At 57.6% G+C, this 21,563-nt stretch overlaps 1 protein-coding gene across 3 annotated transcripts in view; it reads left to right on the top strand.

Annotated features, from left to right (window-relative positions):
- The window catches only part of PLCG1 (phospholipase C gamma 1), a 35,320-nt gene extending 17,805 nt beyond the window's left edge, over nucleotides 1-17,515 (top strand). For 2 of the 3 annotated variants that reach the window (XM_053927050.1, XM_024559403.3), the window contains exons 3-33: nucleotides 1,673-1,825; nucleotides 1,938-2,031; nucleotides 2,180-2,227; nucleotides 4,308-4,392; nucleotides 4,485-4,568; nucleotides 4,796-4,830; nucleotides 5,022-5,094; nucleotides 5,209-5,310; nucleotides 5,534-5,652; nucleotides 5,748-5,833; nucleotides 5,907-6,027; nucleotides 6,734-6,902; nucleotides 7,053-7,175; nucleotides 7,255-7,356; nucleotides 7,451-7,638; nucleotides 7,880-8,080; nucleotides 8,155-8,274; nucleotides 8,355-8,535; nucleotides 9,314-9,391; nucleotides 10,208-10,311; nucleotides 10,477-10,573; nucleotides 10,766-10,835; nucleotides 11,296-11,453; nucleotides 12,685-12,781; nucleotides 12,940-13,164; nucleotides 13,242-13,390; nucleotides 14,150-14,264; nucleotides 14,369-14,530; nucleotides 14,617-14,705; nucleotides 14,795-14,982; nucleotides 15,182-17,515. In XM_053927050.1, coding sequence (XP_053783025.1) covers nucleotides 1,673-1,825; nucleotides 1,938-2,031; nucleotides 2,180-2,227; nucleotides 4,308-4,392; nucleotides 4,485-4,568; nucleotides 4,796-4,830; nucleotides 5,022-5,094; nucleotides 5,209-5,310; nucleotides 5,534-5,652; nucleotides 5,748-5,833; nucleotides 5,907-6,027; nucleotides 6,734-6,902; nucleotides 7,053-7,175; nucleotides 7,255-7,356; nucleotides 7,451-7,638; nucleotides 7,880-8,080; nucleotides 8,155-8,274; nucleotides 8,355-8,535; nucleotides 9,314-9,391; nucleotides 10,208-10,311; nucleotides 10,477-10,573; nucleotides 10,766-10,835; nucleotides 11,296-11,453; nucleotides 12,685-12,781; nucleotides 12,940-13,164; nucleotides 13,242-13,390; nucleotides 14,150-14,264; nucleotides 14,369-14,530; nucleotides 14,617-14,705; nucleotides 14,795-14,982; nucleotides 15,182-15,224 — 3,659 coding nt within the window. In that variant the 3' untranslated portion in view covers nucleotides 15,225-17,515. The remainder of the gene's footprint in view (nucleotides 1-1,672; nucleotides 1,826-1,937; nucleotides 2,032-2,179; nucleotides 2,228-4,307; nucleotides 4,393-4,484; nucleotides 4,569-4,795; nucleotides 4,831-5,021; nucleotides 5,095-5,208; nucleotides 5,311-5,533; nucleotides 5,653-5,747; nucleotides 5,834-5,906; nucleotides 6,028-6,733; nucleotides 6,903-7,052; nucleotides 7,176-7,254; nucleotides 7,357-7,450; nucleotides 7,639-7,879; nucleotides 8,081-8,154; nucleotides 8,275-8,354; nucleotides 8,536-9,313; nucleotides 9,392-10,207; nucleotides 10,312-10,476; nucleotides 10,574-10,765; nucleotides 10,836-11,295; nucleotides 11,454-12,684; nucleotides 12,782-12,939; nucleotides 13,165-13,241; nucleotides 13,391-14,149; nucleotides 14,265-14,368; nucleotides 14,531-14,616; nucleotides 14,706-14,794; nucleotides 14,983-15,181) is intronic. The other variant, XM_024559401.3, reaches the window with a different exon arrangement.
- Nucleotides 17,516-21,563: the final 4,048 nt, after the last annotated feature.

Here is a 21,563-nt window from a genome sequence, read left to right as displayed (position 1 = left end):
GCAGAGAAGATGGGAGACAGAAGCTGGGGGTAAATCATTGTGCCCCATCAGGAAGGGCCTGGAAGACCAGAAAAGAGGACTGTTCTTAGTGAGCAACCTGGGGAGCAGCCAGAACAATGTCCTGTGAAGATTCAGAAGATTCGGGAAGGATGCTCATTGTTCAGAATGGGAGGACAGGACGGCGGGTAGGCGTGGAGGCTTTCAGCTGGAGAACCAGGCGCGTGGGGTTTGCTGAGGGCATTGGAGCACGCCCAGTAGAACCAGTCCCATCTGGAGGGGGCGCTGGGGTCGGGGCCAGGGGCCTTGCCACTCTTCAAGGTGGAATGGATGGACCCCAGCTGTGGCTAGAGGGACAGGGAAGGAGCTTGGGGATTTGGCCCTGTAGGACATTCCAGCTGGGGCGGTGTGCAGTGTGGGCCAGGAGGGCTGCCAGGGCAGAGGCCAGCCGGGCAGCGTGATGGCACTGCTCCCGGTCCTGCATCTTCCGGGCCAGTCTGGGTGAGCATTTGGAAAGAGGCTCTGGAGCTGAGGGAGTGCTTGGAGAGAGGTGTCTCTGCCGGCTGAGCCAGGTTTCTTCCATTTGACCTGGTCCTCCCTAGGTGCCTCTTTATTGAGCCTGGAAAGTCTGCTTTCTGTCCAGGCCCCAGCCAGCACCAGGGGGAGAGTGGCGTGTGGCTGGGGCAGTCCCCTCCGGGCCTGGAGTCAGAACCCCTGTGCCCGAGCCAGCTTTGGTGAAGGGGTGGGTAGGCACTGAGTGAGCCCCTGCTACACTGCCTGCAGGCCTGGGTACTTTGGCTCTTAGGACGTTTGCTCTTACCAACACCTCAGGATGCTGCCCTTGGTCACCTAGGTTCCCAAATGACGAAGCAGTGGGGTCAGAGTCGTCACGCTGCTGCAGTCACACAGCAATGGGACTTGAGCTGGGGTTTGTTTCCAGAGCCCATGTGGGTTTTTCTACCACCCCACCTTCTAGAGAAGTTCAGTCTGGCCCTTTGCCTCACAGATGGTAAAACTGAGACTGAAAAGTCACATGAGTCCCTGAGTGTCACCTCTGGAGCTAGCGGCCTGGGCAGGTGTCTGCCATGCAGGCATGTGTGCCCCAGTCTGGGCTGAGGCAGGGGCGTGCGCCGCCTTGGGAGCCAGGACCAGAAACACCCCACGGCTGCCGCTGCCTCAGGGGATGAGGCCTCTCGCTGACACCTGCTTGTGGATGACTTTGGGGGTGGGCCATTTCAGGGGTACACCCGTTCTTTGGGCCTGATTCGCTTCTCCCGTGGGTCCTGAGACTCGGTGGTGTGGGCCTGCACAGCACCACCGACCCTCGGGGCTACGTGCCTTGGTTTGAGCCCTCCGTGTCAGGAGACGGTCCTTGCGGAACAGCCGTGCGTCCGAGTCCAGCTGCTTTCCAGTCAGGGTGACCCGCCTGGATTCTCACGGACAGCCGCTCAGACTGGCAGCTGCCAGCAGAGGCCTGCGCTCGGGTGCAGCCCTGCTCTTTTGTCAGCCGTGGAGCTGCGGGGAGTCCCCGCCCTCTGCCCCTCGAGGGGGTCTCTCTTTGTGGTCCCTTCCTGAGGGAGAGTGTGATGATAAGTGAGGAAACCAGGCTGCCCTTGTTTGGGTGCTGAGTCTCAGAGACCCCAGCCTGACCTTGGCCTCTTCTTTGCCTTCCTAGTTGACATTCGAGAAATCAAGGAGATCCGCCCAGGGAAGACCTCACGGGACTTTGACCGCTACCAAGAGGACCCTGCTTTCCGACCAGACCAGTCACACTGCTTTGTCATCCTGTATGGGATGGAATTCCGCCTGAAGACCCTGAGCCTGCAAGGTGGGAGTTGAAGGGCTGGAGGAGACAGGGTAGGAGTAAAGGGGAATGTCCCCAGGTCCCTGGCTCGGCGGGAGGTAAGTCTTCAGCTCAGCTGCTGGTCCCTCACTCACAGCTACGTCTGAGGATGAAGTGAACATGTGGATCAAGGGCTTGACGTGGCTGACAGAGGACACACTGCAGGCAGCCACACCCCTGCAGATCGAGAGGTGAGAGCCACCCTGACCCTGCCGTTAGGGTTGGGGGCCTAGGAAGCAGGGGCAGGGAGGCAGGGACGCCACCTGCTCATCTCCTCCCTGGGCCTGGGCCTGGGCCTGGGCCTGGGCCATGGCCCTCACCGCAGGCGTCTCCCTGCAGGTGGCTGCGGAAGCAGTTCTACTCAGTGGATCGGAACCGGGAGGACCGGTAAGTGTTGCGCTGGTGCATCCATGGCAGCAGCCTTGCCTCTGAGCAGCTGCCTGGAGAAGCAGAGGCCCCGGGGGGCCTGTCTCAGGCAGGGTTCAAGGGTGGACAAGTGGTTCTAGCACAAGCAGCTTCCTGCAGAAAGCCCTCTGGTGGCCGTGGTACAACCTGGCAGGAGAGGCCAGGGACAGTAAGCTGTGTGCCCTGCCATGACCAGCAGAGACAGCAAGTGCCGAATTGGCTCTGGGGGTCCGGAAGGAGGGTAGGGTGGCTTGTAGTGTGCATAAGGGGGACCTTGAAGCTTATGTGTTTGAGGCCATCATGCGACAACCAGGGGGCCCGAGGAGAGATGGGGGACAAAGCCCAGGTCACGGTAAGGACCTTTGACTGTAGCTGTGAAGGAGATGGAGAACCATGGAGGGTTTGGAAGAGAGGTGTGGCCCGACCTGACCTTGTTTACACAGGACCGCTTGCTGCTGGTGGAGAGGCCAGTGCAACCTCAGCGCTCCAGGTGGAAGAGGAGAGGGCTTGGGTCAGGGTGGAGGTGGGAGGAAGTGGTAGATTTGGGGGTGTGAGGGGAAGAAGAGGTGAGGGTGGCAGTCATGGGGAAGGCCGTGGGAGGGGCACAGGTGGGGGGCTTAGCGGTTCATCTGGGGTGTGTTAAGTTTCATGATGCCCTTAGATGTCCAGGTAGAGATATCAGTAGGCAGGTGGGCAGATCAACTTTCGGGGGAGAGGTTGGGGTGGAGGTGTTACCTAGAGAGCATTAAAGTGGTATGGAAGGCTGTGAGGCTGGATTCACCTGGGGGTAACCAGAGAAGGGAAGAGGGCCAGTGGCTGATCCCGGCCTGCTTGGTTGTTGGCGATTGGAGAGGTAAGAAGGAACTCACCAAGCAACAGAGCAGCTTGTGAGGTAAGGGGAAAACCCGGGGGCGTACTGTTCCGGAAGCCCAGGGAGAAGGGAGTAGTTGGTCACTGTGCTAGGCCTTATCAAGTGTGGGGGAGATAGGTGCCCCTTGAACTTAATAGCACAGAGGTGGCAGTGGAGGGGCTCAGGGGATGGGTGGGGGCCTTGAGACAGGCAGTGGAGGGGCTCAGGGGATGGGTGGGGGCCTAGATGGCCCCTTCAGGGCATTGCTGTGAAGGGGAGCGGAGAAGGGGGCGGGGTAGAAGAGGTATGCAGGAGCAAGACAGGTGTTTTGGTGGCAGAGAGAACAACCTGCTTGTAATGCTGATGGCAGAGTCCCCGGGAGGAAAGCTTAGTGATGCAGCAAATTCGTGCCCACAAAGTGAGGACCCTGGTGGCCTACCTCCCAGTGACTGAGGGCCAGACAGCTAGCGCCTACGCAGAACCAGCGCTTCTGAACAGCACTGGCGGGTAGCAGCCAGGGCCACTCAGTGCAGAGCTGAACCCCCTTGGGCAGTTTTCGTGCTGACTGCCAGGCTCTCGAGTGGGTGGAGGAGGGGCTCCCGTCCCTGACCCCTGACACCCCTTTCCAGGAGAGAAAGCCTCTTTTGCCCACATTCTGTTGCTAGGCCCAGCAGTGTCCCCTCGCCCCATATTCCAGCAGGGCATTCTTGGAGGGCAGGGATGCTTCCAGCTGAGAGTGACCTTCCCCCTCCTCCGCAATGTCTGTGCTGAGGCCCAGACTCCTAGCATCCCAGGGCCTTGAAAGGCTCAATGCTGAGCTTCCCTCCCACGGAGGTTGTGGGCAAGCCCTGCATGAGCTGCACCTGCAGCAGCCGCTGCCTCCTTATGCCAAGATGGGCCAGCTGCCACCTAGAGGGCTGAGGGGCCAGAGGTGTAGGCTGCAGCGGTGCTGGTGGGGACAGGGCTTTACTGAGCCTGGTCACTCCTGTCTTGCCAGAATCCTGGGCTTTTCTTTGCTCAGATGAGGAAACTGAGGCTCGGAGAAAAGAAGGGACTTCCCTTGGTCACCCCAGGGCTCTGTTCCAGCCTCACCCTCTGGACTCCAGGTTCCAGAGTAGTGTTACTTACCTGTCCAGCCAGGTGGGCTCAGTCCACAGGTCAGAGGTCATAAGAGGTTAGGTGATACCACTGGAGATGTTCATGTTTCCTTAGCATCTCAGCCAAGGACTTGAAGAATATGCTGTCCCAGGTCAACTACCGGGTCCCCAACATGCGCTTCCTTCGAGAGCGGCTGACGGTAAGGACCTCCCCGGCTGCCTGTGGGCGGGCAGGGAGGCCGGAGCTCCTGGCCCATGGGCCTGACCGGAAGTCTTGCTGTATGCCATGCAGGACCTGGAGCAGCGCAGCAGCGACATCACCTACGGGCAGTTCGCTCAGCTGTACCGCAGCCTCATGTACAGCGCCCAGAAGACGGTGCCTGAGCCACCCGCCCTCCCATGGCCCTTACCCCTGCTCTCCTGCCCCAGCCCTGCTTGCCTCAGTCCTGCTGCCCTCCTTGGGGGCTTTTGGGGTGCCATTCCTCCAGCTCTCCTCTTCTTGAGGGCTACCCCCACCTGTTATCCCAGCCTTTCTTCCCGAGAGCCCCTTTCCCACATGGCCCCCCAGGGGCTCTCACTCTGACCAGGTTCTGTCTCCTGCAGATGGACCTCCCCTTCTTGGAAGCCAGCGCCTTGAGGTTTGGTTTGAAGTGGGGAGGCAGGGTCCCCCCTGGGCGATGCCTTCTATGTGTGGGAGGGGTGAGCCATGTGGGATCATTCCAGGCAGTTCTGCTGGCTGGGAGCTGAGCTCTGCCTTCCAAGGGTCCCCTTATTGTCTGCGGATCACACCAGCCAGCTGGCCTCCAGGCACTTCCCTTCTCTCCTGCAGGGCAGGGGAACGGCCAGAGCTTTGCCGAGTGTCCCTTCCTGAGTTCCAACAGTTCCTCCTCGAGTACCAGGGGGTATGGCTGGGCTGGGCCTGGGCCAGGGTGCCTGGCTGGGGGTGGAGGTGGGGGACTGGGCTCATCACTGGCTGGAACCTCTCACATGCCCCCAACCCTGCCCACCCATATCAGGAGCTGTGGGCTGTTGACCGGTTCCAGGTACAGGAGTTCATGCTTGACTTCCTCCAAGACCCCTTGCGAGAGATTGAGGAGCCATACTTCTCTCTGGATGAGGTGAGATCTGCCTCCACCTCTCCTGTCAGAGAGAGTGGGTGGGGCTGGCCAGGACGCCGCTGGGTTTCCAGGAGCCGACTTGCCAGGGGTGCCACTGTGCTCACCCTGTGTCCACCTTGTCTACCCCAGTTGAGACTGAGCACCCTCCTTCCCACAACCCCCATGCTGGTGGGCCAGGGCAGCAGCCCAGTTTCTCTTCCCTTCCACATGTGTTCCCGGGCAGTTCGTCACCTTCCTGTTCTCCAAAGAGAACAGCGTGTGGAACGCGAAGCTGGATGCCGTGTGCCCGGACGCCATGAACAACCCTCTCTCCCACTACTGGATCTCCTCCTCGCACAACACGTGAGCAGCTCCCTGGGCCCCGCCCAGCCCGACCTGGGGTGGGGGGGGCGGGGCGGGCGCTCGCCTGACCACCCTGCCTGTCCTTCGCCATCCAGGTACCTGACCGGGGACCAGTTCTCCAGCGAGTCCTCCCTGGAAGCCTATGCCCGCTGCCTGCGGATGGGCTGTCGCTGCATTGAACGTGCGTTGGGGCCGTGGCTGGGGGAGGAGGGTGGGAGGCCTGCCCGCTTGACCGTGGTCATGTGGCTCTCCAGTGGACTGCTGGGACGGCCCTGACGGGATGCCAGTCATTTACCATGGACACACTCTCACCACCAAGATCAAGTTTTCAGACGTTCTGCACACCATCAAGGAGCATGCCTTTGTGGCCTCAGAGTGAGTGGGGTGGAGGACCTAGGGTCAGCTGGGCTCCAGCTCCCTCCTGTGACAGAAGGCAGAGGGTCCCCTTGAAAGCCCTGTCCCCATTCCACTTGCCTTCGTCTCCATCCTTCCTCTCCTGCTGCTTGAATTGCTTCCCACGTTATTCCCTGTTTCCTGCATCCCTGTCCCCCCCCTTTGTGGGTCCTTCTCTTTAGCCCGTGGAACACAGTCAAGTTCTTCCGGTCCTTACAAGATCCTTCCTTAACCCTGACCTCTTTAGGCCATTGTCCTGCCAGCTCTTCCTGTACAGCCCAGGGAACTGTGTGTGTCCCACGTCCCATCTTACAATTCCTCTCCACCCCTAACCTGCAGTCACCATGGGACAGGCTCTGAGAGCCCGGCAGGGGCCAGGTCACTGGTCTCTCCTGCCTCACTGAAGGGATCACGAGGGTCCCCTCCAAAGGCTGCATCTCATCCCTCCTGACCTGTCTGGTGTGGGATCTCTCTTGCCCTGCTAGGGCAGCCTCCATAATGAAGCTGACTCTGAGACTCACGTCCATAGCAGTCCCAGAGGTGCCCCAGCAGCACCCACCCACCCTTCCAGTGGCCAGGGCCTGCGTCCCTGTAGACAGGCCCCGGGCTCCTGCTGTTGGGACTGAGTGTTGGCCCTGCAGAACCAACTTCAGGGCCTGTGTCAGCCCACTGGTCCCCGACCCTGCAGGTACCCGGTCATCCTGTCCATTGAGGACCACTGCAGCATTGCCCAGCAGAGGAACATGGCCCAGTACTTCAAGAAGGTCCTCGGGGACACACTCCTCACCAAGCCCGTGGACATCGCCGCCGACGGGCTCCCTTCGCCCAACCAGCTCAAGAGGAAGATCCTTATCAAGGTAGGGGTGATGGGCTGTGGGAACCCCCTCCCAGTGCAGCTCCATGGCTGCTGTGCCAGCTGTCGGTCTAGGCCAGGTGAGGAGTGGCAGCTCCAGGACTGGGGCGGCACTGCCATGTCCTGCCACTCCCCCCTTTCCCACCCACCCCAGCACAAGAAGCTGGCCGAGGGCAGTGCCTATGAGGAGGTGCCCACATCCGTGATGTACTCCGAGAACGACATCAGCAATTCCATCAAGAACGGCATCCTCTACCTGGAGGACCCCGTGAACCACGTGAGGGCTGGGCCGGGCCCGGGCCGGGCTGGGGGCAGGTGGTGGGCGGGCCCTGTCACAGGTCCCGTTTCATCTCCAGGAGTGGTACCCGCACTACTTCGTCCTGACCAGCAGCAAGATCTACTACTCAGAGGAGACCAGCAATGACCAGGGCAACGAGGATGAGGAAGAGCCCAAGGAGGTGAGGGGCCAGCCCGGGGCTGGGAGCTGGGGGATGGGGGCAGGGCGGGGCTCAGAGTCACTGGGTGCCTTTGCTGTCACCCTCCCCTGCCCAGGCCAGTGGCAGCACAGAGCTACACTCCAACGAGAAGTGGTTCCACGGGAAGCTCGGGGCAGGACGGGATGGGCGGCACATCGCCGAGCGCCTGCTGACCGAGTACTGCATTGAAACTGGAGCCCCCGACGGCTCCTTCCTCGTGCGCGAGAGCGAGACCTTTGTGGGCGACTACACCCTCTCTTTCTGGTAACACGCCCCCCGGACTTGCACATGCAGGTGCAGTGCCACCCAGACACAGCTGCGGTCTGCAGTTTGTCTTTGTCCCGAGCTCTCGGGTGAGACACACATGCTTGTCTAGTTCGTGTGGCCGCCCTCTCGAAGGGGCCCTGGGCCTGAGATTCCCTCCCTCAGCTTCAGCGCCTGCCTGGGGTGGTGCGTGGTGTTTAGGGGTTGGGCCCACCGCTCACTGCGTCCCCTCTTCCTGCAGGCGGAACGGCAAAGTCCAACACTGCCGGATCCACTCCCGGCAGGATGCCGGCACCCCTAAGTTCTTCTTGACAGACAACCTTGTCTTTGACTCCCTCTATGACCTCATCACACACTACCAGCAGGTGCCCCTGCGCTGCAACGAGTTTGAGATGCGCCTCTCAGAGCCCGTCCCACAGACCAATGCCCATGAGAGCAAAGAGTGAGGGCAGGGATGGGGACGCGGGTGGGGGCCTGAGTGGTGGTGGCAGGGTCCTCACTCGGGCTTGTCCTCAGGTGGTACCACGCAAGCCTGACCAGAGCGCAGGCCGAACACATGCTGATGCGTGTCCCCCGTGATGGGGCCTTCCTGGTGCGGAAACGGAATGAGCCCAACTCCTATGCCATCTCCTTCCGGTGAGGGGTGTGGCCTGGGGTGCTGGAGGTGGGGAGGGGCTCCAGTGGGGCCCCTGTGTGACTGTTCGGTCCCTGTCAAGGGCTGAAGGGAAGATCAAGCATTGCCGTGTGCAGCAGGAGGGCCAGACAGTGATGTTGGGCAACTCGGAGTTCGACAGCCTAGTCGACCTCATCAGCTACTACGAGAAACATCCACTGTACCGTAAGATGAAGCTGCGCTATCCCATCAACGAGGAGGCACTGGAGAAGATCGGCACAGCTGTGAGGGCCAGTGGTTGAGGGGGTGCGGCAGGCAGGGGGGAGAGCGTGACCCTTCTGAAACTCCTGGGCTCACTGCTGGGCGGGCCCCGAATCCACCACTCATGGGAAGATCCAGATGTGTGGGGCAAGGCTGGGCACAAGAAAGGCAGATGAAGAGGTGGGGGACAGGCATTCGGTCAGAGAGGTCCCCCTGTGTGCCAGGATGAGGAGGTCCTAGAGCCCACACAGGGAGCGTGGGCCCGAGGCTGAGGCTCATCCCGCTGGGTGTGGACTGAACTCTGTCCCTGGGTCCGGAGAGAGTAGGCTGCAGAGGCGGGGCTGTGGGGGCCAGACCACCGGGGTGAGACCAGTGAAAATGCAGGACCCAATGGAACGGAGGGCAGAGGGTTCTGGACCAGGATCACAGCCTTGGGTAGAAGGAAGGAGCAAGTCTGGCTCAGGAGGTCCCCTTGAGACTCTTGTCATCAGTGGGCACAGGTGGCCAGAGAGAGGACTGCCATCTGTTGGGGCTGGGTGGCAGAGAAGAGTGTGCTGGGGGATAGGCTCAGCAGTGAGGGGCGTGCACTGAGCGGAGCCCTGAGGGCATGGTGCCTGTGGGGCTGTGCTGCAGAGACCTGGTGGGGTGGGTCTCCGGAGAGAGGAAGGAGGTGGGGCTGGGGCCATCCCCACTAAGGTGGAAGCCCGTGGTAGACCAGGCGTCAGTGAAGGGGGCACATGGCTGTCGGCATCCCTTTCATCTCTGGGCGTTAACGTATCCCCTTTCTGTCCCCTTTCTTAGGAGCCTGACTATGGGGCCTTGTATGAGGGACGCAACCCTGGCTTTTATGTAGAGGCAAACCCTATGCCGACTTTTAAGGTACGGCCTCAGGCCTCTGGGCACAGGAAGCTGGGGACAGTCCCCAGCTGCTTGGGGCTTGCATTTCTCAGCTCAGGGCCCATCTGTGGTCTTTGTGGAGAAGTGGTGGTTGTGGTTTTCCGCGGCCTGAGAGGTGGTGAGAGATGTGTGGTTGGTGAGTGGCCACAGCACTCTCGGGGCCACCCCTCCCTGGCCCCGTCCCTGGGGGTCGGCAGGCGACCCTGCAGGCTGCTTCCCGGGGTAACCCTGGTTTCTTCCTCAGGCAGCAGTGGGTCAGGGGCGGGGCCCACTTGCTAGAAAACTTTGGTTTTGTCATGTGCTCCCTCACTTGGTGAAGATCTGTTAGATCTTCCTCTTTTTGCCTCTTTCTCTAAGAGGTAAGAGGTGTGGCCTGTTTCTTTCCCACTTTCCTTCAGCTGCCAGGGACCCTGGGAGCAGGTTCCTTCTCAGTTTTCCAACGAGAAAGGCTGGGGTCCCAGCCATGGCCACAGGCGGCTGGGTCCCGAGGAGGCACAAGGGCACTGCGGACACCCCCAGCCCGCCAGCCCCGACTTCTCGGGCACGTTCACGTGTTCCCTGTGGCCCAGGCAGGGCTTACGAGGTTCCGCCTGGACCCCAAGGGGCTTCCTTGGCAGAGGCTTGGCTCTGTCCCCAGTGACACCTGTCCTGAGCCTCCTGCAGGGCAGTGGTGAGGACTGAGTGCCACCTGTTGCTGCCTGAGCCCCAGCTGGGAAGCCCAGGTGCATGTGTGTGCACGCAAGGCCGGCCGGGACCGTGGCGGGCAGGGGCTGCGCTCTCAGGGGTGCTTCTCTGCAGTGTGCGGTCAAAGCCCTCTTCGACTACAAGGCCCAGAGAGATGACGAGCTGACGTTCACCAAGAGCGCCATCATCCAGAATGTGGAGAAGCAGGATGGAGGCTGGTGAGCCAGGTCCCCGGGGCCCTGCACGGGTCCATCTGTCCCACGTGTGTGCCCGAAGTGCCTGCCTTGGCCAGGCTCAGATGTGGGGGCCCCTGACAACAGGTGCCCTCCTTGTGGGGGTTTGGGTGGTTGCTGGCGATCAGCACCCCCTGGCTCTTCTTACAGGTGGCGGGGAGACTATGGTGGGAAGAAGCAGCTCTGGTTCCCGTCCAACTACGTGGAGGAGATGGTCAGCCCTGCAGCCCTGGAGCCTGAGAGGGAGGTGAGGCGAGAGCTGCTGGCGGGACAGGGTTCTCCCCCCATCAGAGTCAGATGTCTGTGGTCCCCAGCACACACAGGCCACGTTTGTGTGGTCGTGTGCACTTTTGTAAGACTATTTGTCACATGCACCAGACGTCCCCTCACACACACGTGCAGGAGGCGTGCTGACGAGCCACGGCTTTGCTTCCCACAGCACCTGGATGAGAACAGCCCCCTGGGGGACTTGCTGCGGGGGGTCTTGGATGTGCCAGCGTGTCAGATTGGTGAGCCCCTGTCCCCTTCTCCTGACCACTGTCCCTGAGGGCCAGGCTCTCTTGGGGCTGTCTCTGTGCTCCAGTGGTGGGCTCCGAAGGCTGCCCTCACTCTCCCTCTGTCCGTGCTTGGGCACCCCCTCGATACCACCCCAGGTGCTCTTCCGCACCCAGCTTTGACCCTGTGTGTTCACCCTGGGCCAGCACTGAGGCTGGTGGGGACAGCTAGCTGACATCCACAGTCCTGATGGGTTGGGTCCCAGGGTGTGACAGAGATTTGGAGGTAGGGTGGGGAGAGGCCCAGGGTTCAAGGTAGAGGCCTACATCAGACGGACAGAGCTCAAGCCCTGGCCTCTCTGGCCTGGCAGTGCCTGGTCGCTGAGCTGCAGCGTCCTCAGCTGTAAACGGTCCTGGCAGGGCCGTGCAGGGGGCGTAGAAGTGTCTGATCCCAGCTCTTGTCTCGTTCCCTCAGCCATCCGTCCCGAGGGCAAGAACAACCGGCTCTTCGTCTTCTCCATCAGTATGGCATCGGTGGCGCAGTGGTCCCTGGATGTGGCTGCCGACTCACAGGAGGAGCTGCAGGACTGGGTGAAAAAGATCCGTGAAGTGGCCCAGACTGCGGACGCCAGGGTAAGAGCCTGTAGCCAGCGATCCGGGGAAGCAGACATGTGGCCAGCGGCATGGCATGTTTAGGGTGTGTTGAAAAACACGTGGGACATCCAGGTGGGCCTGCTTAGTGGGCAGTTGGCTCCACAGGGCAAAGGTAAGAGGAGTCCTGGGCTGGGGGCAGGCGTGGGTGCCCAGGAGGGCTGAGGACTGCAGGGTAGGAGGAGGAGCCTGGGGAAGGGTGGGTGGGGAGGCAGGCACAGGCACAGTGAGCGCCTGCAAGTGCACGTGGGCTGGCAGTGGGCCTTGGGGAGGGGCCAGGCTCTGGGAGAGGGCAGAGGGCACCAGGGCTGGCGTTATGCCGGCCGTTGAAGGAGCCGATGGGAGGAGATGCAGCAGGACCTTGGTTGGAAGGGCCAGCCTTCCAGAGGATGGAGGGCCCCTTCCACTGAGCCTGGGGGCGGAGAGGAGGAAGTACTTACAAGGGTAAGGGAATTACTACTTAATGGCCATGTGCCCTGGTCATTTGGGGTGGGGCAGGGGGGCTACAAAACAGACCTGTGGCCGCTTTGGACAACGGGCACCTGTGAGCCAAGCAGAGAGGGGACAGGTGCTGAGGGCCGTGCCAGAGGTGTGGCCTGGAAGGAGAAGGCACCGGCAGACTGGGTGGGTGAAGGGGAGGGTCCAGGGCCTAGGCTGAAAGCGGAAGATAAAGGGTCTGAGAGTGTAGGGGGACCCCTGGTGGGAGTGGCCCTCCAGGGGTAAGAGGGCAGCATGGTGGAGACTGGAGAGTGGGCTTCTGTCACTGAGATGTGGAAGTGGATGGTTCTGTTGGAGTGGGAGGAGCTTTTTGGTCAGGGTGGCAGATGATCCTTGGGGTGCAGAAGACTAAGCCAGAGTCTCGAGTCCCCAGTGAAGTCACAGGGGAACCAGTAGGTGGCCTTTATACCTCAGAGGTTCAGTACCAAGTGGTGGCAGTGTCACTGGGTAGTGTAGCCAAGCCCAGGACCCTGAGCTGTCACTGGGGCATGGGCTGCCGTGAGGGCTCCTCCCCCTGGGTGTGTCCTTGGGCAGAGAAGTGTGGTTCTGGGGTGAAGCTGAGGATGGAGGGCTCTCGTTTATGGTTCAGTGGTGTCTGGAAGATGGGGCGAGGGGTCCAGAGCACCTACAGAGCGGATTGCCCAAGGCAGGCAGGGCTGCTTTCTCCTGGGTGGGGCCCCAGCCCGGGGCTACAGGGCCTTGTGTGTGCCGCCAGCTCACTGAGGGGAAGATGATGGAGCGGAGGAAGAAGATCGCCCTGGAGCTCTCCGAGCTCGTCGTCTACTGCCGGCCTGTCCCCTTCGATGAAGACAGTAAGGGCCAAGGCCCAGCGGGGTTGCATGTGTTTGGGTGCCCTCCGTGGGGGGTGCAAGAGGAGCTTGTAGTCCCTCTATGTGGGGGGGTTGGGAGCCAGCCCCCCAGCACGGCCTGGGTGGTGGGGCTCTGAAAGTGTTCTCCCTGTTTGGCTCAGAGATTGGAACAGAGCGCGCCTGCTACCGGGACATGTCGTCCTTCCCGGAAACCAAGGCTGAGAAGTATGTGAACAAGGCCAAAGGCAAGAAGTTCCTCCAGTACAACCGACTGCAACTCTCCCGCATCTACCCCAAGGGCCAGCGGCTGGACTCCTCCAATTACGACCCCTTGCCCATGTGGATCTGTGGCAGTCAGCTGGTGGCCCTCAACTTCCAGACCCCAGGTGAGGAGGTGCCCTGTGGGATGGGGAGGGGCATCTCTGGGCAGTGGGGCTGGGAGCCACTAACCTGGCTCTTGCAGACAAACCTATGCAGATGAACCAGGCCCTTTTCATGACCGGCGGGCACTGTGGCTATGTGCGGCAGCCCGGCACCATGCGGGACGAGGCCTTCGACCCCTTCGACAAGAGCAGCCTTCGCGGGCTGGAGCCATGCGCCATCTGCATCGAGGTAGGATGGGAAGGGGCTGCTCCCCTGGGGCCCGTTTCCGCAGTCAGGGATGTGGTGCTGGTTAATGGACTGGGGAGGAGCACTGGACTGTTCTTGAGCTTGAGGAAGACAGCTGTGAGTCTCCACAGTGGGGCCGGCTCTTGAGTGGCTCTGGCCAGGGGCTGAATATGGCTGGTTCTCGGCACTAAGGAGTCAGACTGCCTGTGTGTCCAGGCCGAGGGTTGCCACTGCCTGGAAGGAGTGGGCGGAAGACAGGCAGGAAGCTAGTGCTGAGCCAGGGGCCCATCACAGGAGCAAGCTAGGAAGCACTGCACTCAGGAGAACAGGGTGCAGCAGAAGCAACACCCCGGGCCCCAGCCCCAGAGCTCTCACACCTTTGTAGCGGTTTGTGAGCACCCCTCAGGCCACTGGTGATGTGGGGTTCAGGATGCTTGGGGCCTGAGCAGAGTCTTGGAGGAGTGAGGAGGGCAGCATGGGGTGAGCACCCACCTGAGAGAAGAGATTCCTTTTTCCCAGGGGGAAGAATTTGATTTCTATGTTAAAACAGACATGGACTTAATGGGAAGTAGATGGCAAAAACTCACATGAAAATTTTGGTTAAAGCTAAGATATCTTCAATTGAATTTCTGCTGTTAGAGCTGCTTGCTCTTAGGAACTTAATAGGCAGTGTCCTTGGAGCCCAGCAGAGGGCGCACTGCCTCCACTGCATAGTGAGGACTTGGCGGAAGCAGGAAGGACCCATCTTTGCCTGCCTTACAGGTGCTAGGTGCCCGGCATCTGCCAAAGAATGGCCGAGGCATTGTGTGTCCCTTTGTGGAGATCGAGGTGGCCGGAGCTGAGTACGACAGCACCAAGCAGAAGACAGAGTTTGTGGGTGAGCCCTCCTTCCCCACTCACTGTCCTCATCTCTCCCCTCTGCACCCGTGGCCCTGTCTTCTCCTGCTGGTGGCCTGAGGCCTTTTGCCCTTGCTTTCACAGTGGACAATGGCCTGAATCCCGTGTGGCCCGCCAAGCCATTCCACTTCCAGATCAGTAACCCTGAATTCGCTTTCCTGCGCTTTGTGGTATATGAGGAAGACATGTTTAGTGACCAGAACTTCCTGGCTCAGGCTACTTTCCCGGTGAAAGGCCTGAAGACAGGTGAGGACCCTGCCCGTGACCAGGGGCTGGAGGGTGGGGGCCCGGGCTCAGCCCCCTCCCAGGCTGAGGGCCAGGCTTTCTCCCAGGGTACAGAGCGGTGCCTTTGAAGAACAACTACAGTGAAGACCTGGAGCTGGCTTCCCTGTTGGTCAAGATTGACGTCTTCCCTGCCAAGGTAACTGCAGCGCCTGGGGTGTTGCCTGGGCTTCAGTCTTATGAAGTGCAGGGGAATCACTGACCTCCTGTGCGTTCCCTTCGCTGAAGCAGGAGAATGGTGACCTCAGTCCCTTTGGTGGTACATCCCTGCGGGAACGGGGCTCTGATGCCTCAGGTCAGCTGTTTCATGGCCGGGCCCGGGAAGGCTCCTTTGAAGCACGCTACCAGCAGCCATTTGAGGACTTTCGCATCTCCCAGGAGCATCTTGCAGACCATTTTGACAGCCGGGAACGAAGGTGAGGGGGCGGGGAGGTAGGTGGCCAGTGTGTAGCTTGGCAGAGGGGGTGCCGGAGAGATGGAAAGGAGTGGCTCCATCATCCTCTGGCACCCTGTTTCTCCTGGGTACCGGAGTTACACAGTAACTGTCTGGCTTGAGGCCGTGCCCTGGGGCTGGAAGGCCCCACTGCCAGTAAGGACACCTATCCCTCTGTTCAGGGCCCCACGAAGGACTCGGGTCAATGGAGACAACCGCCTCTAGCTGTGCCCCAGCCCCGTGGACAGCAGCAGGTAGCTGCGTGCCTCTTGGAATGCCGTGAACTGGGTTTGCTGGAAGCGGCCTGCGTGGCAGCCTTCCTGGTCTCGCAGCCTGGAGCCTGGATTCCAGCAGTGAATGCTAGACAAAAAACAAGCCATCAGTGAGATGTATTACTGTTCGGGGCCTCCACACCCAGCCGGGGTGGGGGCAGAAACTGTACTGTGTCTCGCATTAAGCACACACATCTGGCCCTGACTTCTGGAGGTGGATCCTTCCATCTTGTGGGGCCAGGACCTCGGCTGCAGCCCCTTGGAGAGAGAGGTTGCCTCAGCCGGCAGCACAGGAGGCTCTGAGGAGCTGCTGACATTCCTGAGAATGGAGGAGGAGGAGCAGCAGCAGCAGCCTTGCTGGGCCAGGAAAACAAAGTTTACATTGTCCTGCAGCTTTAAAACCACAGCCGGGCAGGGTGGGAGGGGAGATGCCCGCAGTTTGGCCCTGGAGCCAGGGCCTAGGAGCACAGCGCCTGCCCGACGGGGACACAGCACAAGGGCACACTGCCCATGGTGAGGCACACTGCCCAGCCTGAAAGATACAGGGGATCGAGTTAAGAGTAGCAGTACTGGGCATCGCAGGTGATGGAGGGTCAGCTTGAGAGGGGCCACCTGAAGCAGGGACGCGGCAGTGTGCCCCAGAGCCACCGCAACACCTCAGCTGTGGAAGGACGTGGGCCCAGAATTGGGCGTGCCACACCACTGTGGGCCACGCTATCTGCCACTGCCCATTGCCGGGGATGGGGGGGGGGCGCCCTGGACTCGAGCCTAGAGGACCTGCTTACCAGGGTAGACGAGTTTGTGGATATACTCAAGGCCTTCGTCGGGATGGTTGACGCCAGTGTGGCCAGAATGGAGGAGCAAGTCGCCAAGGCAGAGGCCGAGCTGAGGACTTGGCCCAGTACGTCCAGGGAAGCCCTACACACAGTTCATGTGCCCTCCTCCACAAGGCTTCCCCCGAGGCCCCGGCAGACCAGCTACGGACTCCATCCTGTTCCGACCGAAGGGCACGCTCCCTGTCGCAGTGGAAGATGGGGGTCTGAGTCTGCGAGAGGGCGCCTCTGATTATCTCAAGTATTAACTCAATTGGAAACCCTATTACTAGACATACATGGTGTTGGAGTATAGAATTTTAAAGTTTATTTTTTGCACACACTATTTCTCACTATCTTCATTATTTCACGTAGGATGTATGATTTTCTATGTCTTCCATTTCTAACCTGAAGCTGCTTGGTGAGGGGGCTGGGGCAGCAGAATGAAAGGACTCGTCTGTGCGCTGCAGCAGAACTGCTACTTTTATGGATGTTGCAGCTCCGCTAACAGTGTTGCCTTTTCGAGATTTATACATACTCTTAAGAAAAACCACTGAGCCGTTAAAGCCTTGTTAGTATTCGGTCCTACTAGTGATTAGTTTTCTATAGTTTTTAAGGTAGGGAGTAAATTATTTAACATCGTATTAAACTTTCCATATCATGAGTTGTAAACTGAAGGAAGTCATACAATTTCTGAGGAAATGTATTGATTTATTTAAACTAATTCTGAAGCTGTATTTGAAAGTATGACCTCACAATCTTAATTTGTCCATAGCAAACATGTCTATGTGTGGTTGCCAACGTTTGGTTTATAATTTAAATATTAAAAAATTTAAATTTTACTGGAAAAGCTTTCCTTCTAAAAAGGACTTTTAAAAAGCAGTATTTTTTTCTCAGTGGCGTAACTATTTTACCCCTCCTGCCCCTCACCTTGAGGAGCAGCCTCTGAGAGGTGGGCAGCTGCCCTGTCGGGGCTCAATTTGGAGTGTTAAGGCACCGTCAGGAATGGGTTGGGAAGAGAGAAAATAGCAAAGCTTATTCTGGTGAGGTGGTTTTTTTTAAGGCCAAAAAAAAAAAAAAAAAGACTCACTATGCTTTCCTTTAGGGATGGAAGAGGGATTAAGGAGTTGCCTACCTTGGGGGTGGGCGAGGGTGGGTGGGGGGTGGACAAGGGAGATGGGATGGGCAGTCGGTGCTGAGTGAAGCAGATGGCAGTTTCTGTCTAGCTGGGGAAAAGATCCAAGGAAGGAGGTAGAAGGGTGGGAAGGCAGCCCCACCTGGAAGGACAGGTTGGGGCCCAGGCCCGTGGGTACCCAGCATAGCACCCAGCACACGCAAACCCAATGCCTGCATTTGGGCTCAGGGTTAGCCACTTGCTAATTCTGCTGCCCTAGTAAGATCTGACTGCCAAATAAATTATCTTTGTCTCCTTTTTCTTTTAACTTGTGTGTTCTTTTGTGGGCTCAGGAAAGCGTGTTGTCTAGAGACTTGTTACCTCGGGACAGTTGCCTGTGGTTCTTCTGCAGTAGAAGCAGGCAGGAGGATTCCGGTAACTTCCCTGGTCAAGTGGCTCTTGTTGCCTCTGGGCTACGAGGCCACCCTCTCCTCCAGCTTGTCCACCAAGCGTGTGGCTGGACAGAGAGAGGCTAGCTGGCTGTGGTGGTGGGCAGTTCCACAGGGACTTGGAAAACGTAGCATTCAAACGTAGGGTGCCAGGTGCCTCTGTTGCTTGCAACCAAAATCTCTGCTCAGAATACGGTCGAAAGGGCCTGACATTCCCTTCCTGAGGCTGTTTCCATCACGGTCTGTGCTGGTGTGGGTCAGCCATGATGCCGTGCAGAGAGAGAGTGCCTGGTGGACGGGTGGGTGGACAGGCATGTAAGCCATCCCAGGGAGCCTGAGAAGGTCTGTCATTGAGGAGATGCAGGTAAGTGTAATTAGTTGGTTCTTAAGACGGTAAGCAACACACCCCTGGTCCAATAATGCACGTTCCAAGGCATGGTTGGAGGCTCTGGACCAAGGTTTTTTTAAGACCAGCCCAAGGTGATTTAGAGTTGCAGGCTCTGAGCATCCCTTTGCTATGTGACAAGGCAGACCAAAGACACACGATTCCCAAGTTCACAGATGGGCCCGGCCTGGCTTACTGCAGGCCCCTCTGAGCACTGCCCACTTGGAGGCCTGGGGTTACCATTTAAAACCTCTCCCGTCATTCACGGAAGTAGAGGTATGACAGCCAGTGTCACACTGCCACGCTTAGGTTCTTGCTATCGCAGGCTTTCCTCCTAGAGCTTCCTGGTGCTTTTCACAGGGGTGAGGGTGGGCCCTCTCCTCAGACAAGAGGCTGGTGGTTGGGAGCCCTGGAACAGACCCACACCTTTATGGTCAATTAACAATTGACAAAGGAGGCAAGACTGAGGTAAAGACAGTCGATCCCAGCGATTTTCAACTGGCGTGCCACAGAATTTTAAAACATGCAATAACCTTGCTATTTAGTCAGCGGCACTGACTTCCTTTCCCTTAGATTGTCAAATTAAAAAACGACAGCCACCAATACAACTGTAGCTGCCTGGTGTGAATGCCCTGTCTTGCACCATAAATATATAGGTCATAGAGTTGCATCTTACTACTCACATGGTATATAAGGTTGTGTCTGATTGGTTCATTCTTGGTACCAGAAATCCTTACTAGTATAGGCACCTGGTATTTTTTTTAAATCACTATTTTATTTTTATTTACTTTTTATTTGTTCAAGTATAGTTTTCTGCCTTTTCCGCCCACCCCATCCCCACCACCTCAGCCCTCCCCACCACCTCAGCCCTCCTCACCTCCCTTCCCTGTTTCCACCCCCCCAGCCTTGTTATCGTCCATATGTCCTTTATAATTGTTCCTGTAAACCCTTCACCCATTATCCCCTCCCCTCTCCCCTCTGGTCACTGTCTGCCTGTTCTCAATTTCAATGTCTTTGGCTATACTTTGCTAGCTTGTTCGTTTTGTTGATTAGGTTACTGTTAATGGTGAGGTCATATGGTATTTGTCTTTCACCGCCTGGCTTATTTCACTTAGCATAATGCTCTCCAGTTCCATCCATGCTGTTGCAAAGGGTAGGAGCTCCTCCTTTCTCTCTGCTGTGTAGAATTCTCTTGTGTAAATGTACCAGTTTTTTGATCCATTCATTTACTGATGGGCACCTTAGTTGCTTCTAGCACTTGGCTATTACAAAAAACTAAAGATGGAACTGCCTTTTGACCTGGCAATTCTACTGCTAGGGTTATATCCTAAGAACCCTGAAACATGAATCCAAAAGAACCTATGCACCCCAAGTTCATAAAAAAACACTTTCAAGCAAGAAGTAGGCAATTACTATTTTTTTGTAAATCAATCAAAAGGATGCCTTTTTTTGGTTCAGATAAGCAAAAATTGTGTTTTTTGGTGTGCTGCTGAATTTTAATTGGTTAATGTGTGCTCTGAAAATCGCTGGTCTGTTCAGTGAATAGTGTTGGGAAAATTGGACTGACGTGCAGAAAAGTGAGACTGACCGCCTTACACCATACACGAGAATAAACTCCAAATGGATTAAAGGTTTAAGTGGAAGACTCACAACCATAAAACTAGATGAAAACAGGCAGTAAAATGTCTGATGTTTCTATCAGCAATATTTTTTCTGAAATATCTGCTTGGGCAAGGAAATCCAAAAAACATGGGACTGCGTCACACTGAAAGGGTTTTGCACAGCAAAGGAGACCAGCAAAATGAACCTACTGAGTGGGAGGAAACACTCTCCAACGACACCTCCAATAACGGGTTAATATCCAAGATCTGTAAGTACACATACAAGCCAACATCCGAAAAACAAAAAACCCAGTTAAAAATTGGGCAGAGGACGTGAGCCAACACCTCTCCAAAGAGGACACACAGATGGCCAATAGACTCAGGAAAAGATGCTCAATGTCACTAACCGGAGAGTTACAAAGTAAAACCACAGTGAAGTATCTCACACCTGTCAATCTGGCCTGCCAATAAATCAAGCATTGGCAAGAACTTGGAGAAAAGGGAACCCTTGTGCACTGTTGGTGGGAATGCAGGTTGGTGCAGCCACTGTGGAAAACAGTATGGAGTTAGTTGCCCCCCAAAATTAACAACAGAAGTGCCTTCTACCCAGTGACTCCACTTCTAGGTATATATCTGAGGAAACTAAGGGAAATACGCACCTGTATGTTCATTGCAGTATTAGTTACAATAGCCTAGAGGGCATTGCGCTCAGTGAAATTAGAGAAACACACACACCACATGATTCCACTTGTAAGTGGTGGAGTTCAAAAAACAAAAACGAACAAAACAGGCTCGTAGACACAGAGGAAATGGTTGCTGGGTAGGGGGCTGGGTGAGAGAGGAGGGGGTGCAGGAGTACAGACTGGCAGTCACAAAACAGCCCCAGGGATGTGAGGTGCAGCATAGGGAGCAGAGTCAATAATCTCGATGACTGGTGCCAGGTGGGTACCTGAAATGCCAGGCAGGCACTTTGTAAAGTATAAGATTGTCCAACCACTGTGCTGTACACCTGAAACAATACAAAATAATACTGAATGTAAACCGTAATTGGGGGAAAAGGGGCGGGGTGTGAACCTGGGCTCTCCCGACCTGTGTTTTCCAGCTCCAGATTCCTGTGGCCAGGAGAGAGCTTTTCTAACCAGTGAGGGGAGAGTCTGCTGGCCGTTAGGGGCTTTGTCATTGTGTGACTCCATGCTGCTGATGACCACTTTCATTTCTATCATGACACACCTCCATTTCCTGAACAAGTGTTTCTGTGGGAGCAGCAGCTACAGAGACCTGAGGCACACCTGTCCTGGGGCTCTCCTTGCTACGACGCCCCTGCCTGCCCCTGCCTGCCCCTGCCTTCCCTTGCAGGTGTCGATCCTGCTTCCCTAGTAGAAAACATGGCAGCCTTCTGCCAAGCAAATCCACACATCAGTCTCACCTCCAGTTCTTCCAGACCGACCTGATGGTCCTTGGCTGCCCCGGGAGGCTCCCCAGCAGATCTGAATGAGTGGCCAGGGCTGAGGGCAGAGCAGGGAGAGGAAGCCCGTGGTACCGGGTCAACGGCAAGGAGCAGACTGGCTCCCTTGCAAGGTCCTGTGCTCCTGACTGGCCGGCAGGCCTTGCCTCACCCAGTGGGCACAGGCGCACACACAGCACTGCCTGCAAGGCCAGTGTTGACAGCCTGAGTGCAGGATGGGGTCAGAGTGCCTCCCTGGAAGGCTGCCCTGTGGGGAGAAGGCAGAAGCGGTCCCTGCCTCAGCGACAACACTGCCGTTGATAAGGATCTGTAGCCAGGTGCAGAGGCAGGCCCCCCCCCTCCAGACCAAGCACATTCTGAACATGGCCCGAGGGCTGAGCCTGGGGCTAGATACTTGTCTTTCAACTGGAGCCCATCACTTCTCACCATTTCAGTTCAGCCAGCCAGCTCATGGAACAAAGTGAGG

Source organism: Desmodus rotundus, chromosome 6 (genome assembly GCF_022682495.2).
Source record: "Desmodus rotundus isolate HL8 chromosome 6, HLdesRot8A.1, whole genome shotgun sequence".
Classification (NCBI taxonomy): domain Eukaryota; kingdom Metazoa; phylum Chordata; class Mammalia; order Chiroptera; family Phyllostomidae; genus Desmodus; species Desmodus rotundus.
This window is presented reverse-complemented; position numbering and strand designations above follow the sequence as displayed.